Raw genomic sequence first — 23,093 nt, forward strand, 5'->3', positions numbered from 1 at the left:
CACGCAGTAGCTGTTCCTTGAACAAGCTCCACATTTCCATTGTGCCCATCCCCTGCAGTTTTCCTCTCCATCTGATGTATCCTAAGTCTTGCCTCATCGCATCATAATTGCCTTTCCCCCTGCGGTATATACCTATCCCTTTCCATCACTAAAGTAAACGTAATCGAATTGTGGTCACTATCACCAAAGTGCTCACCTACCTCCAAGTCTAACACCTGTCCTGGTTCATTACCCAGTACCAACTCCAATATGGCCTCGCCTCTCATTGGCCTATCTACATACTGTGTCAGGAAACCCTCCTGCACACATTGGACAAAAACGGACCCATCTAATGTACTCTAACTATAGCGTTTCCAGTCAATATTTGGAAAGTTAAAGTCTAGGAGACCAAAACTGGGTGAGGTGTTTGAGAGGAAGTGGATGGGGGTGGGGGTGGGGGGGGGGGGGGGGGGGGGGGCACGGCTGATGGCAACAATGGGATGGGGACGGAGTTATGGATGATGGCAGATAACGGGGGTGATGAGAGACCCTCCGGTCAGGTTAGGGTGTTTGCAGAACTAAAAAGCTTAAAGGCTGATGTGTTTATGCTATAGGAGACTGATCGGAGGGTGAAAGATCAGGTGAGGCTCAGAAAGGGCTGGGTAAGCCAAATATTTCACTCCGTGTTCAACAGCAGGGCATGGTGGATAGCGGTTTTGGTCAGCAAGAGTGAGGTTCCAGATGGAGAAAGTGGTGGCAGACCAGGGGGGTAGATATATGATAGTAACAGGGGCATTGGAGGGGAGGTCAGTAGCATTGGCGAGTGTGCATGGCCCAATCTGGGATGATGAAGGGTTTGTGAGGAAGGTGTTTGGGATCATTCCGGACTTGGAAACTGTGAGAAGAGAAGAATACAAAGAGCCAGTAAAGAGATATAGATAGGTTTAATAAGAATGAGCAAAAATTCAGCAGATGGGAGTATAATATGGGTAAAAGTGAACTTGACCACTTTGGTAGAAAGAACAGAAAAGCAGAATATTGTTTAAGTGAAGAGAGACTCCAGAATGCTGCAGTGCAAAGGGATCCAAGTTTCCATGTACATGAATTTCAAAAATTCAGTATGCAGTACCGCAATTAATTAGGAAGGCAAAAGAAATTGTTAGGAAATTTGATAATTGGAAATGTATTCTGGTGGTTGTATGTTTAAAGAAAAACAAACTACTTGAAAATAAAAATTGTAGTTAAGATGGATTGTTTGAGTTGATGGAATTAGAATCACAGAATTTACAGTGCAGAAGGAGGCCTTTCGGCCCATCGAGTCTGCACCGGCCCTTGGAAAGAGCACTCTGCTTAAGCCCATGCCTCCATCCTATCCCCATAACCCCACCTAAATCATTTTTGGACACAAAGGTGCAATTTAGAATTGCCAACCCACCTAACCTGCACATCTTTGGACTGTGGGATGAAACCGGAGCACCCGGAGGAATGATGTGAAGACTAATGAAGGATGCCCCAGATGGTTTTGTAATGATTTTAAACCAAATAAATGTTTATTAAACCGTGGATCATGGTGGATTGGCCATGATAAATTGCCCTTAATGTCCAAAAAAGGTTGGGTGGGGTTACTGGGTTACGGGGATAGGGTGGAGGCATGGGGTGCTCTTTCCAAGGGTTGGTGCAGACTCGATGGGCTGAATGGCCTCCTTCTGCACTGTAAATTCTATTCCATGATTACACCAAATTGCAAAATACAGTTGACAGCAGGCACTCCAAGTTTCCCTTCTGGGGTTTGAAATAAGCTAGGATTTGGAACACACTAGGTGATCAGCCGAGTTCTTAACAAAATGTTGGCCATTATTGCAAGGGATATGACAAATAAAGTCAGGAAGTCTTGCTACAAATGTACAGGGCTGGTACAAGACCATACCTACAGACAGTGGACAATATGTCTCCTCACAGAAGAACGGATGCACTTGCATTGGAAACAGTTCACAGAAGGCTCTGCAGGCAGCTGCCTGGGATTTGTCTTACAAGGAAAAGTTGAGCAGTTTGGGCCTTGGAGTTGATCAATTACAATTCTTAGAGGTCTTGACAAGCTAGATGCGGAGAGATGTTTGCCCTTGCAGGAACTAGGGGGCACTGTTTCAAAATAAAGAGGTTCCCATTTACAAAGGAAATATTTCTTCTCAAGAGGGTTGTTATAGAATTCACTTCCCCAAAGACCAGTGGAGGCTGCGTCATCGATGGGGCAGCACGGTAGCACAGTAGTTAGCACTGTTGCCTCACAGCTCAAGGGTCCCAGGTTCGATTCCCAGCTTGGGTCACTGTCTGGGTGGAGTCTGCACGTTCTCTCGGTGTTTGCGTGGGTTTCCTCCGGGTGCTCCAGTTTCCTCCCACAGGTCCCGAAAGACGTGCTGTTAGGTAATTTGTGGACATTCTCACTGTGTACCCGAACAGGCACCGGACTGTGGTGACTAGGGGCTTTTCACAGTAACTTCATTGCGGTGTTAATGTAAGCCTACTTGTGACAATAATGATTATTCTAATATATGAAAGGCTGAATTGGGCACATTTTTAATCAAAAAAAAGAGTAAATGATTATAGGAGCAGGCAGGAAAAGTGGAATTAACAAGAAATAAAGAAAACAGTACAATTTTGAAAATGACTGGTACTGGTCGTATATACCTTAAAATGGAACTCAACCAGGGGTCATTTCCCAATGTTTTCTTGTTAATCAGATTGGCTAACACCTTATTGAACAGCAGAGCAAATTTGAGGGGCTAGATGGACTCCTCCTGCTCACATTTCTTATGACCGCATATTGTTATGATATACAGCGTAGAATGTCAATGTTTATAAATGGTACAAATCTAAGAAATTTAGTGACCAATGAGGAAGATAGGAAATAAAATTCAGAACAAGAGTTTTGTGAAATGGTCAGATGCATAACAGATCAAATTTGCACAAAGTGTGAAATGATACAAGGAAGACAAAGAAATGAAATATGGTACAATTTTAACGGGAGTGTGAAAACATTTCTGAACAAGTTTAAAAGGTTTGTTGGATCCTTAGCTGTATTAATAGAGATAAAAGGAAGGGGGCGGGATCTGGGTCGGAGAATCGCTGGCGGGCCGTGCGAATCGCGCCGTGGTTGGCGCGGCACCGGTTGCGGTCCGCTCTACGCGGCCGGCCCACCGATTCTCCGGCCCGGATGGGCTGAGCAGCTGTAAGAAAAGAGCCGAGTCCCGCCGGCGCCGTTCTAACCTGCTCTGGACCAGCAGGACCTCAGCGTGCAAGGGTCAGGTGGTGGCCTTTGGGGGGGGGGGGGGGGGGGGGGGGGGGGGGGGGGGCCTCCGATGTGGCCAGACCCGCGATCGGGGCCGACCAATCGGCAGGCCGGCTTCTGTGGCTGGGGGCCTCCTTTCCTATGCGTCGGCCCCTATAGTCCTGCGCCATGCTGCGTTGGGGCCGGCGCGTTGAAGGAGGCCACTGCGCATGCGCGCATTGGCACCGGTGCCACTGCGCATGTCCTCGTTGGCGCCGGCGCAACTACACATGCGCGGATCCCGCAGCACACAGCTCGTGCTGGGATCTGCAGCTGGGGCAGCGCGAACCGCTCCAGCGCCGTGCTGGCCCCCTGGAGGGGCCAGAATTAGTCATGGGAGCGGTCCATTCATGCCGTCGTAAAACGGGACGGCGTTTACAACAGCGTGGACACTCTGCCGCGGGATTGGAAAATCCCGCCCAGGAAGTTTATGTACTGATTCGGCCTTAAAAATAGCATTGTATTAAATTCTTGGTTTTAGGAATGATGCCAATGCCTTTAAGGGGATGCAGAGCAAACTGAGCAAAATGGTACCAAGGAGAAGAAAATTTAGCTATGTGGAGACTAGAGAAGCTGTGGTTTTCTGAAAGTAAGAGGCATTCAAAATCATGACAGATCTTCGATGGAGTAAATAAGAAGAACTGTGGTCAAAGATTCAGTCATCAGGTGACACAGATATAAAGGCAATTAGCAAAAGGAACCAGAGGTGACATGCTAGAACAATTTCTGCTCTCCCCATCCCCTTATAGCAAATTGTGAAGATCTGGAAAGCGTAGTGCAAGTACGTCAAATAGTAACAGTTAAAAGGTAATTAACTCAACACTGCCACAATTCCCTCAAGGAGAATTTTAATTGGATAGTTCTACCAAAGAGACAGTACAGGCATAATGGGCTGAAAGGCCTCTGAATCATATCTCACACATTTGAATGCCTATGCTGCTAATGTGAAAGGAGTACACACGACCCCACAGATTAGTATAGCAAGTAAAATACTGAGTTGATACTTCAGTGTCTTATAGCAGTTAGGCGCTATAATCAAGTTGCTGTTGAAGGTCGGAATTTAAGGTCATACGTAGACTTTAAATCATGAAAGGGAGGATTTTGTCATTAGTTACTGTTAAACAAACAAGTTTATCATACCAGATTAATTCTGTACAGGTACTGCTAAATATATATTGAACTAAAGAACAGCATGATGATAAATGAAAATCAAGGTTACCCTTGCAGTTGATTGGGGGGGGGTTTGGGGGGGGGGGGGGGGGAGGAGAAAGAGAAGAAGAAACATACAAGTTAGTTTCCAAATATTGAAACATTCTTTCATGTGATCATTGCTGGCTAAACCAGCATTTATTGCCCATCAACAATTGACCTCGAAAAGGTGGTGCTGAGCTGCCTTCTTGCACCACTACAGTCCATGTGGTCACGATACACACATTGTGCTGTTAGGAAGGGAGTTACAGGATTTTAACCCAAAATGTGAAGCAGTCAGGATACGGTGCTGCTTGGAGGGTAGCTTGCAGATGGTGGTGTTCGCATGAACCTGCTGCCCTTGTCCTTTTGAGTGGCAGGTTTGGAATGAGCTGATGGAGCTTTGGTGGGTTGCTTCCATGCATCTTGTAGATGGTACTCACTACTGCCATTGTGCATCAGTGGTGGAGGGTGTGAATGCTGAAGGTGGTGGATGGGGTGTTAATTAAGGAGGTTGATTTGTCCTGGATGGTAATGAACTTGTGGAGTGCTGTTGGAGCTGCACACATCCAGGCAAGTGAACGAGATGCCATCACACTCCTGATTTGAGCCTTGTAGATGGTGGACAAGCTTTGGGGAGTCGGGGGCAAGTTACTTGCCACAGAATTCCCAGTCTCTGACCTACTCTTGTAGACATCGTATTTATATGGCTGGGCCTGTTCAATTTCTGGTCAATGGTAACCCCCAAGATGTTTTTTTTAATGATTTTAAGTACCCAATTCTTTTTTCCAATTAAGGGGCATTTCAGCACAGCTCATTCACCTATCCTGCACATCTTTGGGATGTGGGGATGAGACCCATGCAAACACAGGGAGAATGTGCAAACTCCACATGGAAGTGACCCGGGGTCAGGATCGAACCTGGGTCATCAGCGCTGTAAGGCAGCAGTGCTAACCACGGCTCAACAGTTCCGCCCAATCCCCATGATGTTGATAGTGGGAATTGAGCAATGGTAATGCCATTGGTTGTCCAGGGGAGATATCTGGATTCCGTTTTGAGAGATGGTAATTTCCTGGCAGGAATGTTAGTTGCCACTTATCAGCCCATGCCTAAATGTTGTCCATGGACTGCTTCAGTATCTGAGCAGTTGCAAATGGCACTGAACATTGTGAAGTTGTCAGCAAACATTTCCACTTCTAACCTTATGATGGAGGGACAGTAATTGATGAAACAGCTGAAGGTGATTAGGCCTGGGACACTACCCCGAGGAACTCATGCAGTGGTGTCCTGGGACGAAGATGATTGATCTCCAACAACCACAACCATCTTATTTTGTGCTAGGTGTGACACTGACCAGTGGAGAGCTTTCCCTATGATTCCCACTGATCTGTTTTTCAAGGCAGATTTGCCCCAAAGACATTAATTTTCACCTCTTTTGTCTGTGTTTGGGCCAAAGCTGTAATGAGGTCAGTGCCGAGTGGCTTTGGCAGAACACAAACTGAGTGTAAGTGAGGTTGTTGCTAAGGAAGTGCCATTTGATAGCACTGATGAGACACCTTCCATCACTTTGCTGTTGACTGAGAGTAGACTGATGGGGTAAGTAATTGGCTAGGGTGGCACGGGGCCCCAGGAGGAGCCTGAGGAGATCCCGTCTGTCGATGATCCCGGTGGCGGGATCAAGGCAGTCCTTGAGTTGGTTGGTGGGCCCATGTCACCCGCCGCACTCAGTGTGGGGAAGGATTCTGGCCCGGAGGGCAACTGTCCGAAGGCGGTCAGCCGCCGAGTGTCGGGAGCGCAGGGTGCACGAGGCACTCTGTAGCGGGGTGCGGAGCTCACTCGTGCCTGACACTGTGTCGCCCCTCACGTCCTCTGGGGAACTCCCGGAAACTGGCACATCATAACTGAAGGTTCTTTTGTTTTTCTGCCTCCGTAGATAGTTCAGGCAGTGCCCCATTTGCCCCCCCCCCCACTTCACCAGCTCAGACCCCCTCCCTCCCATCACCCCTCTTCCTTTCCCTTCTGTTGGTAGAGGTGAGGGTATCTGGTCTCTCCAGCGCAAAGTTTAGTGCTTATACCATTTGTTTATTGTGCAAACGTGTTGTGAACTGTTTTAATAATCAGAGTATCCACCTCCCCTCCCAGTACATTGGTACTGAGGGGAGGGAACCCTGTTTCTCCCACACAAAATTAGTGTTTTTACCATTTGGCCTCGTATATTTTTACTGTTTTAATAAAAAGATATGGACTTGTCCTGCTTTTTGTACACAGAACATACTTTGGCAATTTTCCACATTGCAGGGCAGATGCTCGTTGTAGCTGTACCAGAACAGTTTGGCTAGTGCATGCCAATTTCTGGAGTGCAAGTATTTAGTATAATTGTCATATTTCAATTGAAGAAAAATATTCTATATGCTTAATTTTACAGGTATGCTGGCAGCACCAATTCTAACCATCAGGGTAATACACATTGCAGGCATGAACCAGGCAGATATGAAGCATTCAGACCAATGAGGGAAGTTGAAGCCATATATTATGATCACAACAACCTTAATCTTCCGCAACATTTAGTGGAAGTGTCAGCCATGGCTCGGTTGATACAATCTCATGACTCAGAGATGAGAGTGCAGAGTTCAAGTTCTACTCCAGGACTTGAGCACAAAATTTATGCCAACATTCTTTTGCAGTACGGTGGGAGACATGCACTGAAGTGTCATCTTTCGGATGATACGCAAACCCTCTGGGGTAGACACAAAACATCCCATGACACGATGTTGACGAAGAGCAGGGGAGTGATCCCTGGTGTCCTGACTAATAGTTATCCCTCGAACAAATCATCAGTCATGTTCACACTGAGGGCAGCACAGTGGCGCAGTGGGTTGGCCCTGCTGTCTCGCGGCGCCGAGGTCCCAGGTTCGATCCCGGCTCTGGGTCACTGTCCATGTGGAGTTTGCACATTCTCCCAGTGTTTGCGTGGGTTTCGCCCCCACAACCCAAAGATGTGCAGGCTACATGGATTGGCCACGCTAAATTGGCCCTTAATTGGAAAAAAAATGAATTGGGTACTCTAAATTTATTTTTAAAAAGTCATGTTCACGCTGATCTTTGTGGGATCTTGCTGCATTGAAATTGGCTGTTCCGTTTCCACATCACAACAGTGACTAGAGTTCAAAAGTATTTCATTGGCTTCAATGCACTTTGGGATATCTGCTGGTCGTAAAAGGTGCTGTGTCATTTCAAGACGTCTTTCTTTCATTTAATGGCAAGCCTGAAGTCGCAGATGACAGTTTCAATACAAGCATTGTGGCAAGGCTTAAACAATATAACGGGCTACAAAGCAAACCAGAGTAGATCTCTGGCAAGAGCACTCCTCCCCGATGAACTTAATGCATTCTATGCACATTTTGAGCAGGAAGCCAACAAACTGATGTCACCTGACCCAACAGCTTCAGGCACACCCATATCTACCATCACATGCTCAGAATTTAGGTCGGCCTTCTAGAAAGCCTCAACGTTGAATTAGATCCTAATTTGGGCTATACTTTGTCCATGTGTATTAATTACATCCTACCAATAAACACCACTGTTCAATCTTACATGATGTGGAGATGCCGGCGTTGGACTGGGGTGAGCACAGTAAGAAGTCTTACAACACCAGGTTAAAGTCCAACAGGTTTGTTTCGATGTCACTAGCTTTCGGAGCGCTGCTCCTTCCTCAGGTGAATGAAGAGGTATGTTCCAGAAACATATATATATAGACAGATTCAAAGGTGCCAGACAATGCTTGGAATGCGAGCATTAGCAGGTGATTAAATCTTTACAGATCCAGAGATGGGGTAATCCCAGGTTAAAGAGGTGTGAATTGTGTCAAGCCAGGACAGTTGGTAGGATCTTACAAGCCTCAACCTCTTCGTGAGACCTCCTGAATAAACCTTGCAGCAGTCACTAACTAATATCCAATAAGTCATTTGAGAGAAATTTCCTTAAACAGGCAATGTTGAGAATGTCAAGCTTAATACCACATGGCAAATAGCATAATGTAAATATTGGGAAATTACACAAATAGATGAGAAAGAAATAGGAGGGTACAGTTTACTGACCACGGTTAGGTGAAATAAGTATATGCTTGTGTGGCACAGAACTGTTGGTCCAAACGATCCATTTCTGTTCTGTAAAATCTGTTCAATACTGTGCAACCGTTACTGTTCAAATATTCTATACAATGTCCATAGAAAAGAAACGAGTGGGGTGGGAAACAATTTTTCAATGAAGCTGCTTATTTGCGTCAGGAGAACCTATGTGCCATCCTTTTTATATTTGGAAAAACTGAATAGTCATTAAAGTTATGTATATTTCATAATTGGAATTTAAAAAGTAGGCTGGAATCCTGATCAACACTTTATTTAAGATTCTGAAAAGGCCAGCTAGTGCTTTTTTCCAAGAGCGGTGCAGACTTGATGGGCCGAATGGCCTCCTTCTCCATTGTAAATTCTATGATTCTAAAAAAAAAGGTCCCGATGGGAGTCCCTGGTCATGCACTTCGATCCTACTGGCGGGTGTGTTGGCAGACATCTTTAACCTCACCCTACTCCGTTCACAGGTTCCCACCTGCTTCAAGAACACCACTATCATACTAGTTCCAAAGAAGAACCGGACAACGTACCTCAACAACTACCGACTGTTGGTCCTGACATCTATTATTATGAAGTGCTTTGAGGGGTGGGTCATGAGACACACCAACCCCAACCTTCAAGATTGCCTTGATCCACTACCATTCACCCATGGCCACAACGGGCCCAAAGCAGATGCTATCTCCCTGGCTCTACACTCATCCCTGGAGCACCTCGACGATATGAACACCTACGTCAGACTCCTGTTCATTGATTACAGTTCCACCTTCAACTCCAATTCCATAATCTCAGCCAAGTTCATATCCAAACTCCACAATCTAGGACTCTGCTTCTCCCTCTGCAACTAAATCCGCAGTTTCCTGACCCACAGACCGCAATCAATAAGGATAAACAACAGCGCCTCCTCCACAATAGTCCTCAATACCGGGGCCCCACAAGGCTGTGTACATAGCCCCCTACTATACTCCTTATACACACACGACTGTGTGGAAAATTTCATCTCCAACTCCGTCTACATGTTTGCTGATGACACGACCGTAGTGGGTCAGATCTCAAACAAAAATGAGTCAGAGTGCAGGAGGGAGATCGTAGAATCACTTAATGGCATGGTACAATGAAAACAATCCCTCCCTCAACATAAGCAAAACTAAGGAGCTCGTCATCGACCTCAGGAAGCGAAGTGTCATAAACACCCCTGTCTGTATCAGAGGTGGAGATGGTTGACAGCTTCGAATTTCTGGGTGTAAACGTCACCAACTATCTGTCCTGGTCCATCCATGTTGATGCTATGACCAAGAAAGCACAACAGCGCCAATGCTTCCTCAGGAAATTAGATGTGTCCACAATGACACTTACCAATTTTTATAGATGTACCATAGAAAGTATCCTATCTGGTTGCATCACAGCTTGGTATGGCAACTGCTTAGCCCAAAACTGAAAGTGTCTACAGAGTCGTGAACATAGCCCAGTCCATCGTGCGAGGCTGCCTCCCATCCATTGTGTGTCTACACCGCCCGCTGCCTTGGGAATGCTGGCAACATAATTAAAGACCCCTCCACCCGGGTTATTCGCTCTTCCAACTTCTCCCATCAGACAGAAGATACAAAAGTTTGACAACACGCACCAATAGATTCAAAAACAGCTTCTTGTTAACCAGACTCCTAAATGGCCCTCTTATGGACTCAACTGATCTCTCTACGCATCTTATCTACTGTTGTAGCACTATACTCTGTATGCTTCACCCAATGTCTATGACTATCTATTAACATTCTGTACCCTAAGAGTACCCCTTATCCAAAATTTTGAAAACCGAAAAATTCCAAAATTCACACTTTTTGGGGGCACGCGCACCCGCGCTGTATATTCCGAAATTCAATGCGCACTCGCCCCAAGCATTTTGGATAAAGGATTTTCAACCTGTGCAAAAACATTATACTGAAGATTTAGAAATCAATATTGCACACAAGTATGGGTCTGGCAGCTTAGTTACATTCCACACTGAAGTTAAAGTACAAAGGTAAAACCAGTAGAACAAAAGCAATGGTTTTGCTTTGGAATGAGGAAGTAAGCTATTCAGCCAATTAAGTCCACGCCACCATTCAATACGATCATGACTGATCACCAGCTTCAATGTCTGTTTACCCCACACTAACCCCATATCCTCTCATGTCACTGGTAGTTAGAACTATGTCAATCTTTCACACCTTACTGACTGAGCTTCCAGTCCTCTGGGGTAAAGAATTCCAAAAGATTCACAAAACCTCTGAGCATTTCACCTCATCTCAGTCCTAAGTTACTTCCCCATTATTTTGAAATTATGTTCCCTGGTTCTAGATTCCCCAGCCAAGGAAACATCTGACCTGTATCTACTATATCTATCCTTGTAGGTTTCAATTAGATCATTCTTCAAAAACTCTAGAGAATGAGGGCAGCACGGTGGCGCAGTGGTTAGCTCTGCTGCCTCACGGCACCAAGGTCCCATGTTCGATCCCAGCTCTGGGTCACTGTCCGTGTGGAGTTTGCACATTCTCCCCGTGTTTACGTGGGTTTCGCCCCCACAACCCAAAGATGTGCAGGATCGGTGGATTGGCCACATCAAATTGTCCTTAATTGGAAGAAATGAATTGGGCACTCTAAATTTATTTTTAAAAACTCTAGAGAATACAGGTCCAGTTTTCCCAATCTCTCATCCCTGCCATCCTGGGAACAAGTCTGATGCACCTTTGATGCACTCCTTCTATGGTAGTAACATTCTTCCTAAGGTAAGGGGTCCCACACAATGCCCCAGGTGCAGTCTAATCAAGGTTCTATACAGTTGAAGGAAGACTTCTCTATTCCTGTAGTCAGATCCTCTTACGATAAAGGCTCACATGCAATTTGCCTTCATAATTGCTTGCTGCATCTGCATGTACCGGACTTACCCAGGTCCTTTTGTACATCTCCACTTTCTAATCTCTCAGTTTAAAAAAATACTCTGCACATCTGTTCCTCCTACCAATAAACCAAGAAAAAAAATGCATAACTTTATATCTGCATATTGAAAGACACCTCCAAATATCCCTATACGTGTTAAATTCTGTTCGGAGGACAAAGATACTAATGTTTGAAATTATGTTCGAAGAAAGCATAAACATTAATCTCTCACCTCATGGTCAATATTATCCTTCAGAAACTAATTCATCATGTGATAGAAGCGGTTGAAAATTTACACACTTTTGTTAATTACAGGAAACAAAGATGATAGGTAACAACTAACAGGTACCCCTATAAAAATAACATTTTTTTCTCCTTGTTAAGAGTTCAAATATTCTGGCAATTTCAAGGCCAAACTGAGGTCACAATCAAGTGGCTTAGAAGTTAAAACCAAATTAAAATTGGAGGTCCAACTGCAACTATCATAGAATTTTATAGCCAGAAAGCAATTCAACCCACTGTTTCTGAGCTAGCTCTCGAGAACCTCTGTTCCCCACTTTCTTATCCTGTCTATATTTTCAGGGAAGAGCCACTGATATTGTTTTGTAGTGTGCCATCATTTACTTACCCTAGCCACATGCTTCTTTTCCCCCAAATTAAAACCACATCAATCAACAGCATTCCTAATACTGTGACCAAGTGGGTAAATTGAAAACCGGAGCTATCTGTCCTAATGGCAAAGAAGGCTGCACCCTAAAAGTAAACATCCCCAGCACCAGTTTGATGTTGACATTTTTAATTACCAAATATTGCATTCCAGTAATTAACTAAAATTTTACACTTCTTTTTTGGGAGTAATTCCATTCCCCCTGCCATTAGAAATTTTAATTTACTGCAGACTAAAATTGCTGCATGTACTGCTTGTACTTTGAATTTTTGTTTGTTTTAAAACAAGAATTAAATCAATCTTGAAAGTAACCAGTTAAATCAACTAAAGATTTAGAATGGCAAGTGCCACCAATGAAAGATTGCCAAGAATCAAAATTGTGACTAACTAAAATCACTGCAAGCATGTACTAAACACGTTCAAGTACAAACTTGATGAATAATCTAAATTCTACTAAACTGAACACACTCATTGACAGATCTTAGATTATACAGGCTTTACCAGCTACTTGTATGCATCCTTGGACATACTCAGAAGATTAATGTAAAAAAATATTTGGTAAAAATATAAGTTTAAAAAAAAAACAGATGCTCCTTGATCCTGCACCAATATAAGCTCTACCTACATTTCACATTACAGAAAAGTTTTGGATATATAGGCTCAGATTTTCTGGTCTCTGGATGGTCATACCCCTGAAGTATCCGGGAAGATGTGGAGCACCCCTCAGACGTGCCGTTAGGTAATTTGGACATTCTGAATTTTTCCTCAGGGTACCCGAACATGCACCGGAATGTGGCGACTAGGGGCTTTTCACAGTAACTTCACTGCAGTGTTAATGTAAGGCTACTTGTGGCAATAAAGATTATTATAGAAGTACCAATACAAGGTTCCATGGAAATTGCCGAGGAAGTTTCAACATGCAATGGATATGGGCAGCACGGTAGCACAGCTTCAGAGTCCCAGGTTCGATTCCCAGCTTGGGTCACTGCCTGTGTGGAGTCTGCACGTTCTCCCTGTGTCTGCGTGGGTTTCCTCCGGATGCTCGGTTTCCTCCCACAAGTCCCGAAAGGTGTGCCGTTAGGTAATTTGGACATTCTGAATTCTCCCTCGGTGCAGCCGAACAGGCGCGGAATGTTAATGCAAGCCTACTTGTGCCAATAAAGATTAAAGATGGCACCTGTTTCCAGAACCCTCCAATAAAGACTCCAACCCTGATTTAGAGCCAGAGAGTCAGAGACTTGGGAAGGTTCTGACTCACATATAATCATAGAATGGTTACAACACAGGAGGTCATTCTGCACGCTGTGTCTGTACTCGCTCTCTGCAAGAGCAATTCACCTAGTGCCATTTTACTGTCACCCTGTAAATTTTTCCTTTCCTGACAATGATCCAATTATTTTTTGAACGTCTCTTGGGAATTCACAGAGGGCTGTATCTCACTTTCACGGTCCCTCCAGTATACTGAGAGACAGACCAGTCTGCACCAGTAACTCCCTGGCTAGTTAACCAGAGAATGTTAGACAGGAAAAAACTACCAATTAATTACAATTGAATTACCCCGTCCCGACTATCTCCCCACTGAACCCACCCCCTCTTTCAACTTTTCTCCTCCCTCCCCATCTCCCTTCCCCGCCCCCTCCAAAAATCATCCTACCCACCCTGCAACTCTATCCAGCTGGGGCCCAACCCACCTTATTCATACCCATTTAAGCTATTTAAATGTCCCCAAAGTTTCTCACTGCATTAGTGAATGAAGACTTGGTAAAATACCCAGATAGTTCCTTAAAAGGGGGAGTGGCAAGGCTTCGTCTGGCGATCTTGTGTGACGAGGACTCCCAGAACAGCTATAGTCCACACTTCGGAGGATGCCCGGTTCAGAAGTCCAAACGAGAAATGCGAAACACCAGCGCTGTATAAGAAAATAGGATTGGAGTGGCAACCTGACAGTGATCACCAGTCCCAGAAAATTCAGTCCCACATGTAAAAATTTTACAATATTAAACCAGATAGCAGAAATCCTATGTTTCACATTTATGAAAATAGCAAAAAAAAGCAAAGAGCTACTGTGAAACAAATATGATGTAGCTAATTTTTCTATATAATGGCTGAAAATTTACAAACTTAAAATAGCTGAAGATTCAAAATTTTTGAAGATTTAATTGAAGTGTACACTGCTATTAACGTCACTTAGTCTCAAAGCAACTGATAAATACCATAATGCAGAAGAGAACAGTATAGGCCGTGAAGTTTATTTGATTGTATGTGCCAAGTTTCACCTCAAAATGTTTTTCAACACACACAGATAATGCATGTTACTACTTGTTAGGTATTTCCAAACAAGACATCACTCATCCAAATCCCAGTACATAACTTAAAGCTACAGTTATTCAAATTTCACATCATCTTAAAAACATGGGCTGGATTATGAGCCATGTTAGGCTCGCCGCACCCAGCTTAAAGCCTGCCTCACTTAGCTGGCTCAACTCAACAATTTTTCTGCCCACTGCCCTTTAATGAGTACGAGGTGGGACTTCTGACAGCCAACTGGTGGCCTGCAGCTCTGCAGACTGACAGCGCCTAGAGCAATGGCTACTGCCGGTACTGCAGGTAGGTCGAGGAGGTGGCATTTAGCAATGGACCTGGATATTCAGCAGCATGGACCCAGCAAGGGGGAGGTGTGGAGAGAGGCCTTTAACTGGCACCAGGGGCCAACAAGAGGCACTTCACCTGACCCCTTGCACCACCCTTAGCTGGCACTACTACTCCAAGGTGATTCCATAGCTAAAAGGGAAAGCAAATGGTTCTGCTGATTTAGCTGAATGTCTATCCATCGTCAACTTCTGAGATTATGAAAATCTGGACTTCAAATGCCGTCAGTTCTTCTGTATTAAAAAATGTAATGAACTGCAAGGCTACATGTCTGCAATCAACAGTACTCCATTTATAGAAGTTTCTCATAGCATCCTATGATTTACTAAGAGTCACAGTTTCTAATTATATTCCAAACTGGTGATTTTCAGGTTGAGGTTCACAGATGCTACCATTCTTCCTATACACTTGCCAACAGAAGCGAAGTAGGTTATCTTCACATTGTACAAACATTCAAGGAAATGTGAACATTTAAAATAAAAAGGTCTGTTCTGGCATGTTAAAATGACAGTTTTGGCAACCTAAACACTGCACTGAAATCAAACTACTGGCATTTGAACGCAACATGTCGGCCCACAACATCCTTGTACACAGTGTCTTCAATGTAGAAAAGCATGCCAAGGTGTTTCATGCAAAATAAATTGGGCAAATCTGTTTATTGATGAAGGTTTCCCGAGCTTGTGCCACACTGGGGACTGCAGGATAAGGTGGTGTCAAGGTCAAGAGTAGGAGAGGGCAAGGTCTCAGAGATCTATAAGTAGCTGATGGAGTGGGAGAGAGGCCCTGGTGGCCCGGAGACGGATCTTACTAGGATGGAGGGACTCGCAACCCTCGAAGGGTATGGGTTAGCAACATGGCGCAGTTTCTCAGTCTCGAAAAAATTAAATTTGTCTTAAGGGATTTGTTGCAGGGGTTTGCTCGGAGGTGGCAGCCGTTCATCAACTTCTTAGAGAAAAATTAAGCTGTCAGCTTGGGGGGGGGGGTGGCATGGGAGAGACGAGTGAGGGCAGGAGAACCAATGGGGAGGGGGGTCTGGGGAAGGTGGCACTGTTTATTTAAGCCATGTTGGCTGGGGGTCTGTGCTCAGGGGGTTTGTTGGTTATATTGCTGTGTTTTTGTTCTTGTTGAAATTTGATGTTTAAAATTATAAATGCCTCAATAAAATATCTGTAATAAAAAATTGGGCTAAAATGGATGTGAGTAGATATTAAAGTTTAATTAAAAGTGTGGGTTTTAAGGAAGACCTTAAAGGGGGAAAAGGGAGTTAGAGACGTGAAGGGGTTTGGGGAAAGAATTTCAGTGCACAGAACTTAGATGGCTGAAGGCATGGCAATAAATGGAGACAAGAGGAGGGAATGCAAGAAAACAAGAAAAATTCGCATTTATAAAGCACTTTTTAGAACCATCAGACACCTCAAAGTGCTTTACAGCCAATGAAGTACCTTCTGAAGTGCAGACGCTGCAACGTAGAAAACTTGGCAGTCCATTTGTGCTCAGCAACGCTCACAAAACGTCAGTGGAATAATGACCAGATAATCTGTCTTTTGTGATTTTTTTTTTTAGATATATATTGGCCAGGACACAGGGATAATTTCTTCCCCCCCACCCAAATACATACTGCAATGATTTTGCACTCAAGACCTGGTGTGGAACTTCGGCCTTTTGGCTAAGATCAAGTGTAGTTTGGCTAAGATGAGCTCGAGGTCAGGTGAAATGCCTGGATCTGGTATGTCTCTCTTGTGGGGACCATAGAACATACAACGCAGAAGGAGGCCATTCGGCCCATCGAGTCTGCAGCGACCTACTTAAGCCCTCACTTCCACCGTATCCCCGTAACCCAATAACCCCTCCAAACCTTTTTGGTCACCAAGGGCAATTTATCATGGCCAATCCACCTAACCTGCACGTCTTCGGACTGTGGGAGGAAACCGGAGCACCCGGAGGAAACCCACGCAGACACGGGGAGAACGTGCAGACTCTGCACAGACAGTGACCCAGCGGGGAATCGAACCTGGGACGCTGGCGCTGTGAAGCCACAGTGCTATCCACTTGTGCTACCGTGCTGCCTTCTACGGCCACTGGTTTCAATGTTAATTGGTCTTTGGAGCAGGCAAGGAGCTGGATTAGGGGTTTGCCCCGGTCCACACTCTTGAGCTCTGGCTGTGCAACTCTGATAAAGTAATTTTAAAAACTTGGAACCTTGTGATTTAGAGACCAACATGCTACCAACTGACAGGGGCGCAAAGTCAGAACAATGAAGTTTAAAGGGTGTTGTCGTACAGGAGAAGGTTACCGATGCTGCTCCAATTCTTTGCACAGCCCCTATTTTATTCAGCCTCTAAGATGCCAAGTCTTTGATTTCTCTCCCTAAACCTCTCGCACCTTCAAGACATGCCTTAAAATCTTACAAATGTTTGGACACCTGCCCCAATATCTCATTGACCCAGTACCAAATTTTGTTTGATAACACTGCTGTGAATAGCCTTGGGACATTTTCGTACATTAAAAAGGAACTATACAAGTTGCTGTTCCCATATGCTTCAAACATTATGTACACAATGATGTACATAGATAAGTTAATTTGTTCAGACTGCCGACAGTGAACAATATCAAAACAAGCATTTTGTAATGGTGTCTCGGTTTCTCAGTTCAGCTGAAAAATTCAGCTTTTTGAAAAAAGTAATCAGGTATCCATGACAGCACAAGGCAATATTTACTCAACAGTATAAATTATCCTCTCAGCAAACAAGATATAACGTGGTACAAAGCTCCATATGTAATTCAACATTTAACTTTAAGCATATCGCTGCAGTATAACATTAAAGTCACGTTGCCACATTAGTAAACATTGACAAAGGAGAGGAGCAAAACATGGTCATTGTCAGGTGAAGTTCCGAGGCCTGCCTATAAATCTGGAAGAAAGAATTCTATGAAATGAAAAATGCATCCTTCCTCTCTGGGACTTTGATCAGTCAATAGTTTGAGACTCTCTTTAGGAATCTAGATAACTTACTTTCACAGCATTCTTTACAAACTGCCAGATACTGGAAAAAGCTGTACCGTATTAGGATATAGTTTTAAAATAATGTAGTCCAGTGAGCTCTTTGACAACCATATAGAAAATACATCAACTGGGTAGGAAGTAATTAGCAAGTATAAAAATTGCAACCTTGCAATATTGGCTCCATCTTGTATCAATCATCCCAATTGTATTGGGGGTGGATCACACAGCACCTATAACAGAGAAGGTTTGAGCATATACAGCTGCTTTAAGTTGCAACAGTTTTGTACTCCATACCCAAAAACCATACCTTACCTCATGGTTGGAGAGGTATATACAGATCAGAAATTCAAAGCCATTCAATGGCATGCACCTTTCAACCACATATCCCCCCCATCACAAAGCGTTTACGTGCAAATCTGTAGTATCAGCGATCCCGCCTACCACTCAGCCCATGTGCTACAAAAACGCCCATCCTTGCTACTGTTATTTCCAGACTTTATTTTTCCAAAGCTCTCTTGGATAGCCACCTTCTACGATTAAAACTTGAGCTCATCTGTATTCACTGACCTCCACTGCTCCCAATACCATAACTTTTAAAATTCTCATTCTGGTTCAAATAACTCCATGACTTATCCTTACCAAATAAACAGCCCCCCGAGAACTCCTCATTCCTCTAACTCTGACGTCTTGTACATCCACCACTCCATTTGCCCTGCCATTTTTCAAAGATCTGAAAAGTTCTCTCTCCAAGCCACATGACTGCTCGCTCCTTCATAAAGATGCTCCTCGAAACTTACCTCGGACCAAATTTTTATTCACTCCTAATATTCCCTTCTTTGGTTTGGTCACCAATTTCAGGCAGATTGAAATGTTTTTCAGCAATGAAGGGTAGCACATAGCACAAGTGGATCGCACTGTGGCTTCACAGCGCCAGGGTCCCAGGTTCGATTCCCGGCTTGAGTCACTAGTCTGTGCGGAGTCTGCATATTCTCCCCGTGTCTGCGTGGGTTTCCTCCGGGTGCTCCAGTTTCCTCCCACAGTACAAAGACAAACAGATTAGGTGGATTGGCCATGATAAATTGCCCTTAGTGACCAAAAAGGTTAGGGGGGATTGTTGGGTTACGGGGATAGGGTGGAAGTGAGGACCTATGCAGACTCGATGGGTCGAATGGCTTCCTTCTGCACTGTATGTATGTTCTATGATACAGACACACATGCATGCGCAAGCACACACGAGATCATAAAAGCTATACATGTATTAGGCAGCAAGGTAGCACAACTGGATAGCACTGTAGTTTCACAGCGCCAGGATCCCAGGTTCGATTCCCCGCTGGATCACGTTCTCCCAGTATCTGAATGGGTTTCCTCCGGGTTCCTCCCACAGTCCAAAGACGTGCAGGTTAGGTGGATTGGCCATGCTAAATTGCCCATGCTAAATTGCCCTTAGTATCCAAAAAGGTTAGGAGGGGTTATTGGGTCACGGGGATAGGGTGGAAGTGAGGGCTTAAGTGGGTCGGTGCAGACTCGATGGGCCAAATGGCCTCCTTCTACACTGTATGTTCTATGTATCAGCTATTCAGCTCCTCAAGCTTCCTCTGCCATTCAATACGATTGTGGCTAACCTCATTGTGGCCTCAACTCCACTTTCCTGTCTATCTCCTATAACCCTTGTCAATCAAAAATAGAAGCCCTGAATACATATTCAATAATCCAGCCTCCGCTGCTCTCCGGTAAAGAGAATTTCACCAGAGAAGAAAGATGGACATTTCAGTCTTAGAGACCCCTAATTTTTAAACTGTGCCCCTTAGCTATTGACTACCCCACAAGGAAACACCTCACAGCATCCATCCACCCTCAAGTTTCAATACAATCACCTCTCTTTCTTCCAAATTCCAATGGATATAGTCCCAACCGTTCCTCACAAGATAATCCTTCCATCCCGGAAAGCAGTCAAAATAACCTCCTCTAAACAGTTTCTAATGTAATTATATCCTTTCTTAAGCAAGAAGACCAAAACCGCACACATTACTCCAGATTTTGTCTCACTAAGACTCTTTACAGCTGCAGTAACACTTTCCTGTCTTTATACGTCATTCCTCTTTCAATAAACACCAACATTCCATTTGCCTTCCTAATCACTTGCTGCATGTACCTGCATATTAATTTTTTGTGGTTCATGCACCAGGACAACCAGATACCCGAGTTCTGCACTCTCCCTCTCCATTTAAAATAATACACTGATTTTCTATTCTTCCTGCCAAAGGGGTCAAGTTGACATTTTCCTATATTATACTCCATCTGTCAATTTTTTGCCCACTCACTTAACCTATTTATATCAACCTATATCCCTTTGCAGACTCTAAGTCCTCTTAACGAATTACTTTCCTCGCCAGCTTTGTATCATCAGCAAATTTAAACACCATACATTTTTGGTCTCTCCATCCAAGTCATTGATATTGACTGCTAAAGGTTGAAACCACAACAATATTCCTTGTGGCACTCCACTTGTTACAACCTGCCAACCAGAAAGTGACCCATTTATTCCCATTAGCCAGCCAATCCTTTATCAATGCTAATATGTTAGCTCCTATCACATTTTGTGAAGCAACCTTGGTGATATGGCCTTTTGAAAATCCAAGTACAGCAAATCTATAGGTTCCCCGTTATCCACCCCGCGTGTTACTTCATCAAAGAACTCTAATTTCCTTTTCACAAAATCATGTTGACTCTGCCAGATTGTATTATGTTCTGAATGTTATGCTATTACCTCCTTAATAATGTATCCCAGCATTTTCTCCACAGATGTTAGGCTAACCAACCAATAGTTAGTTTCCTACTTTCTGTCTCTCTTCTTTCTTGAATAAAGGGGTTACATTTGCCATTTTCCAATCCGCAGGGTCCTTTTCAGAATCGAAGTTATTTTGGAAGATCACAATTACACATCCATCATCTCCACAGCTAGTTCTTTTAAGACTCTCAGATGCAAGCCATCAGGTCCAGGGAACTTATCACCCTTTAGTGCTAATAGTTTTCCATATGTAAACCTGTTGCCATTTTTGTCAATGATCTCCCATTTAAACAGCAAAAAGCACACGAAATAGTGCAACATGCAGTTTATTTCACGAGAAACAAGACCAACAATAACATATTTTGTAAAATAAAGAATTAGACAGCAACGATAAACATGGCAGCGACTGAAAGATCAACAACTTATCAATCTGGACTCATTGTACATTCATTTATTTTGTAGAATTAGTATGCGAAAAATCAGAAACAAATCAGACTTCATTTCTCCAGGTGCTCTGGTTTCCTCCCACATCCAAAGATGTGGTTAGGTGGATTGGCCATGCTAAATTGCCCTTTGTGTCCAAAAGGGTTAAGAGGGGTTATTGGGTTATGGGGACCCAATGGGCCGAATGGCCTCCTTCTGCACTGTATGTTCTATGTAAGTAAAATGGTTGGGTGGAGTTACTGGGTCACGGGAATAGGGTGGAGGTGTGGGCTTGGGTAGGGTGCTCTTTCCCAGGGCCGGTGCACTCAATGGGCCGAATGGCCTCCTTCTGCACTGTAAATTCTATGATTCTATACCCATATACACTTATGCCATGCAAGTTGCATTTCATCTCTGAACAGAATTATCTCCTTACCAGAATACAAACAAGTCTAGTTGGTCATTTCACGCCAAGATTTCCTCAGTTCTTAAATGAGTCATAAAATGAATACATAGAATCTCAACTCCATATACCGGTAAATAAATGTTACAGACCAATATAATCTCTCCTTACGATTAATAAAGACAAAATTATGTCCCAAAAACATGAAAATGCTCTAAAATGATAACATGAAAGTTATGATATATACTTTGTACATTCATTTAACCTGTTTGATCAATGGCATTCTAATAGATCAATGTCTAAGTTACGAAATCACAAGAACAGATTCCTATAGAAACAGCGACAGATAGATCTTCATTCAACTGACCTTCGCAATAACCTCAACATCCATCAGATAAAACGCAAGGTGGAAAGAAACTGGGAAGAGACGCCAGACATGGAAATGACATGAAGCCAAGGGAAGGAGGAGGGAGTGAAAAACAAAGGGATACAACGGGTGACATCTGTCTAAAATGTGTCCACTTGCTTCAGGCCAAAAACAAAATCACCTTACTTCATTGGACTGTAATCTACTGCGACCAGTTCGGGTACAACTGGGCAACCTGAGATGGAGATGCCTGCAGTGCCCAGAGGCAGGAGGAGGTGGCAGCGGTGGCACAGGGACAAGTTGACTTGCCGGTGCTGCAGGTTACGCCCCTCCCCCTCCCCCGGGCTCTGATGGGCGTGGCGGGCGACTGCAGACAATGGAGGACGAGCTTGCTCGCGCGCACCCACACTCGTGACTGTTTGTGATGTACCGAGCACGAGCTGCGCCGAGCTCCCCTGCGGGGAGGGGGGGGTGCTCCGGCTCGGAACATCAACGACGTTGACCAGCCTCCGGGGGCACACATGCAGCGACCTGGGCCGGTCAACCCCACAAAGCCCCCTCCCTTCCCTTCCCTTCTCACCTCTTGGCTCATCCTTCCCACACCGAGCTGTCAGCCGGCCGTGCAGCAGCACATCCTCGCGTCTCGCTGACTGACTCCGGAGATGGCGAGGGGGTGGGGTAGAAAGTGGATCGGTAACCCCCAATATCGCGTCACTCGCAGGGCACCCTTGCTCTGCCTTTGACCGTTACTCTTCCCGGAACAGCCGCACCGCCGCCATCTTAACGCTGCTGACGTTTTTTTTTAAAAATACTGTCAGGGTGACGATTTTCCGATTGGCTGAGGCTGACGTCCGTTCCCCTGCTCGCGCCGGAGCGGTGTCATGGAGCCCCGCCCACTGTAGAGCGAGCCTGCGCGCTGGAGCGGTGTCAGCGAGCTCCGCCCACTGCAGAGCGCGCTTACGCGCTGCCCGGGGCGGAGAATGTGCGTGAGCCAGTTCTGGGGTACTGCGACGACAAAAATTGCTGGAGCATATTGTGTCCTGAGTTGGTGTCTGAATTTTGTTCCTCATTTAAAAAAAGACCACCTCTTCAATTAGAGGAACCACTGCCATTTTAAGGAGTGCTTACATATCTACTAATTCTCAGCTGTTCACCCTGTCTCAGCTTGTTGGTGTTTCGCCAAATATGACTTTTCTTATTGGGTTGAAGGTTGTCAGCATCAATCGGCCCTCATGCAAGAGGGCAGTGAAGGCTGTCGAC

General features: G+C 44.6%; 1 protein-coding gene across 5 annotated transcripts in view; it reads right to left on the bottom strand.

The window, feature by feature from the left end:
* The window catches only part of snx13 (sorting nexin 13), a 235,407-nt gene extending 212,704 nt beyond the window's left edge, over positions 1-22,703 (bottom strand). Inside the window, exon 1 of one of the 5 annotated variants that reach the window (XM_072509178.1) lies at positions 22,414-22,703. In XM_072509178.1, coding sequence (XP_072365279.1) covers positions 22,414-22,425 — 12 coding nt within the window. In that variant the 5' untranslated portion in view covers positions 22,426-22,703. Of the gene's footprint in view, positions 1-21,833; positions 21,964-22,019; positions 22,144-22,413 lie in introns of those variants that run through there. The other 4 variants (XM_072509181.1, XM_072509180.1, XM_072509177.1 and 1 more) reach the window with 4 other exon arrangements.
* Between the last annotated feature and the right edge of the window lie 390 nt (positions 22,704-23,093).

The sequence above is a fragment of the Scyliorhinus torazame genome, chromosome 6 (genome assembly GCF_047496885.1).
Source record: "Scyliorhinus torazame isolate Kashiwa2021f chromosome 6, sScyTor2.1, whole genome shotgun sequence".
Lineage (NCBI taxonomy): Eukaryota > Metazoa > Chordata > Chondrichthyes > Carcharhiniformes > Scyliorhinidae > Scyliorhinus > Scyliorhinus torazame.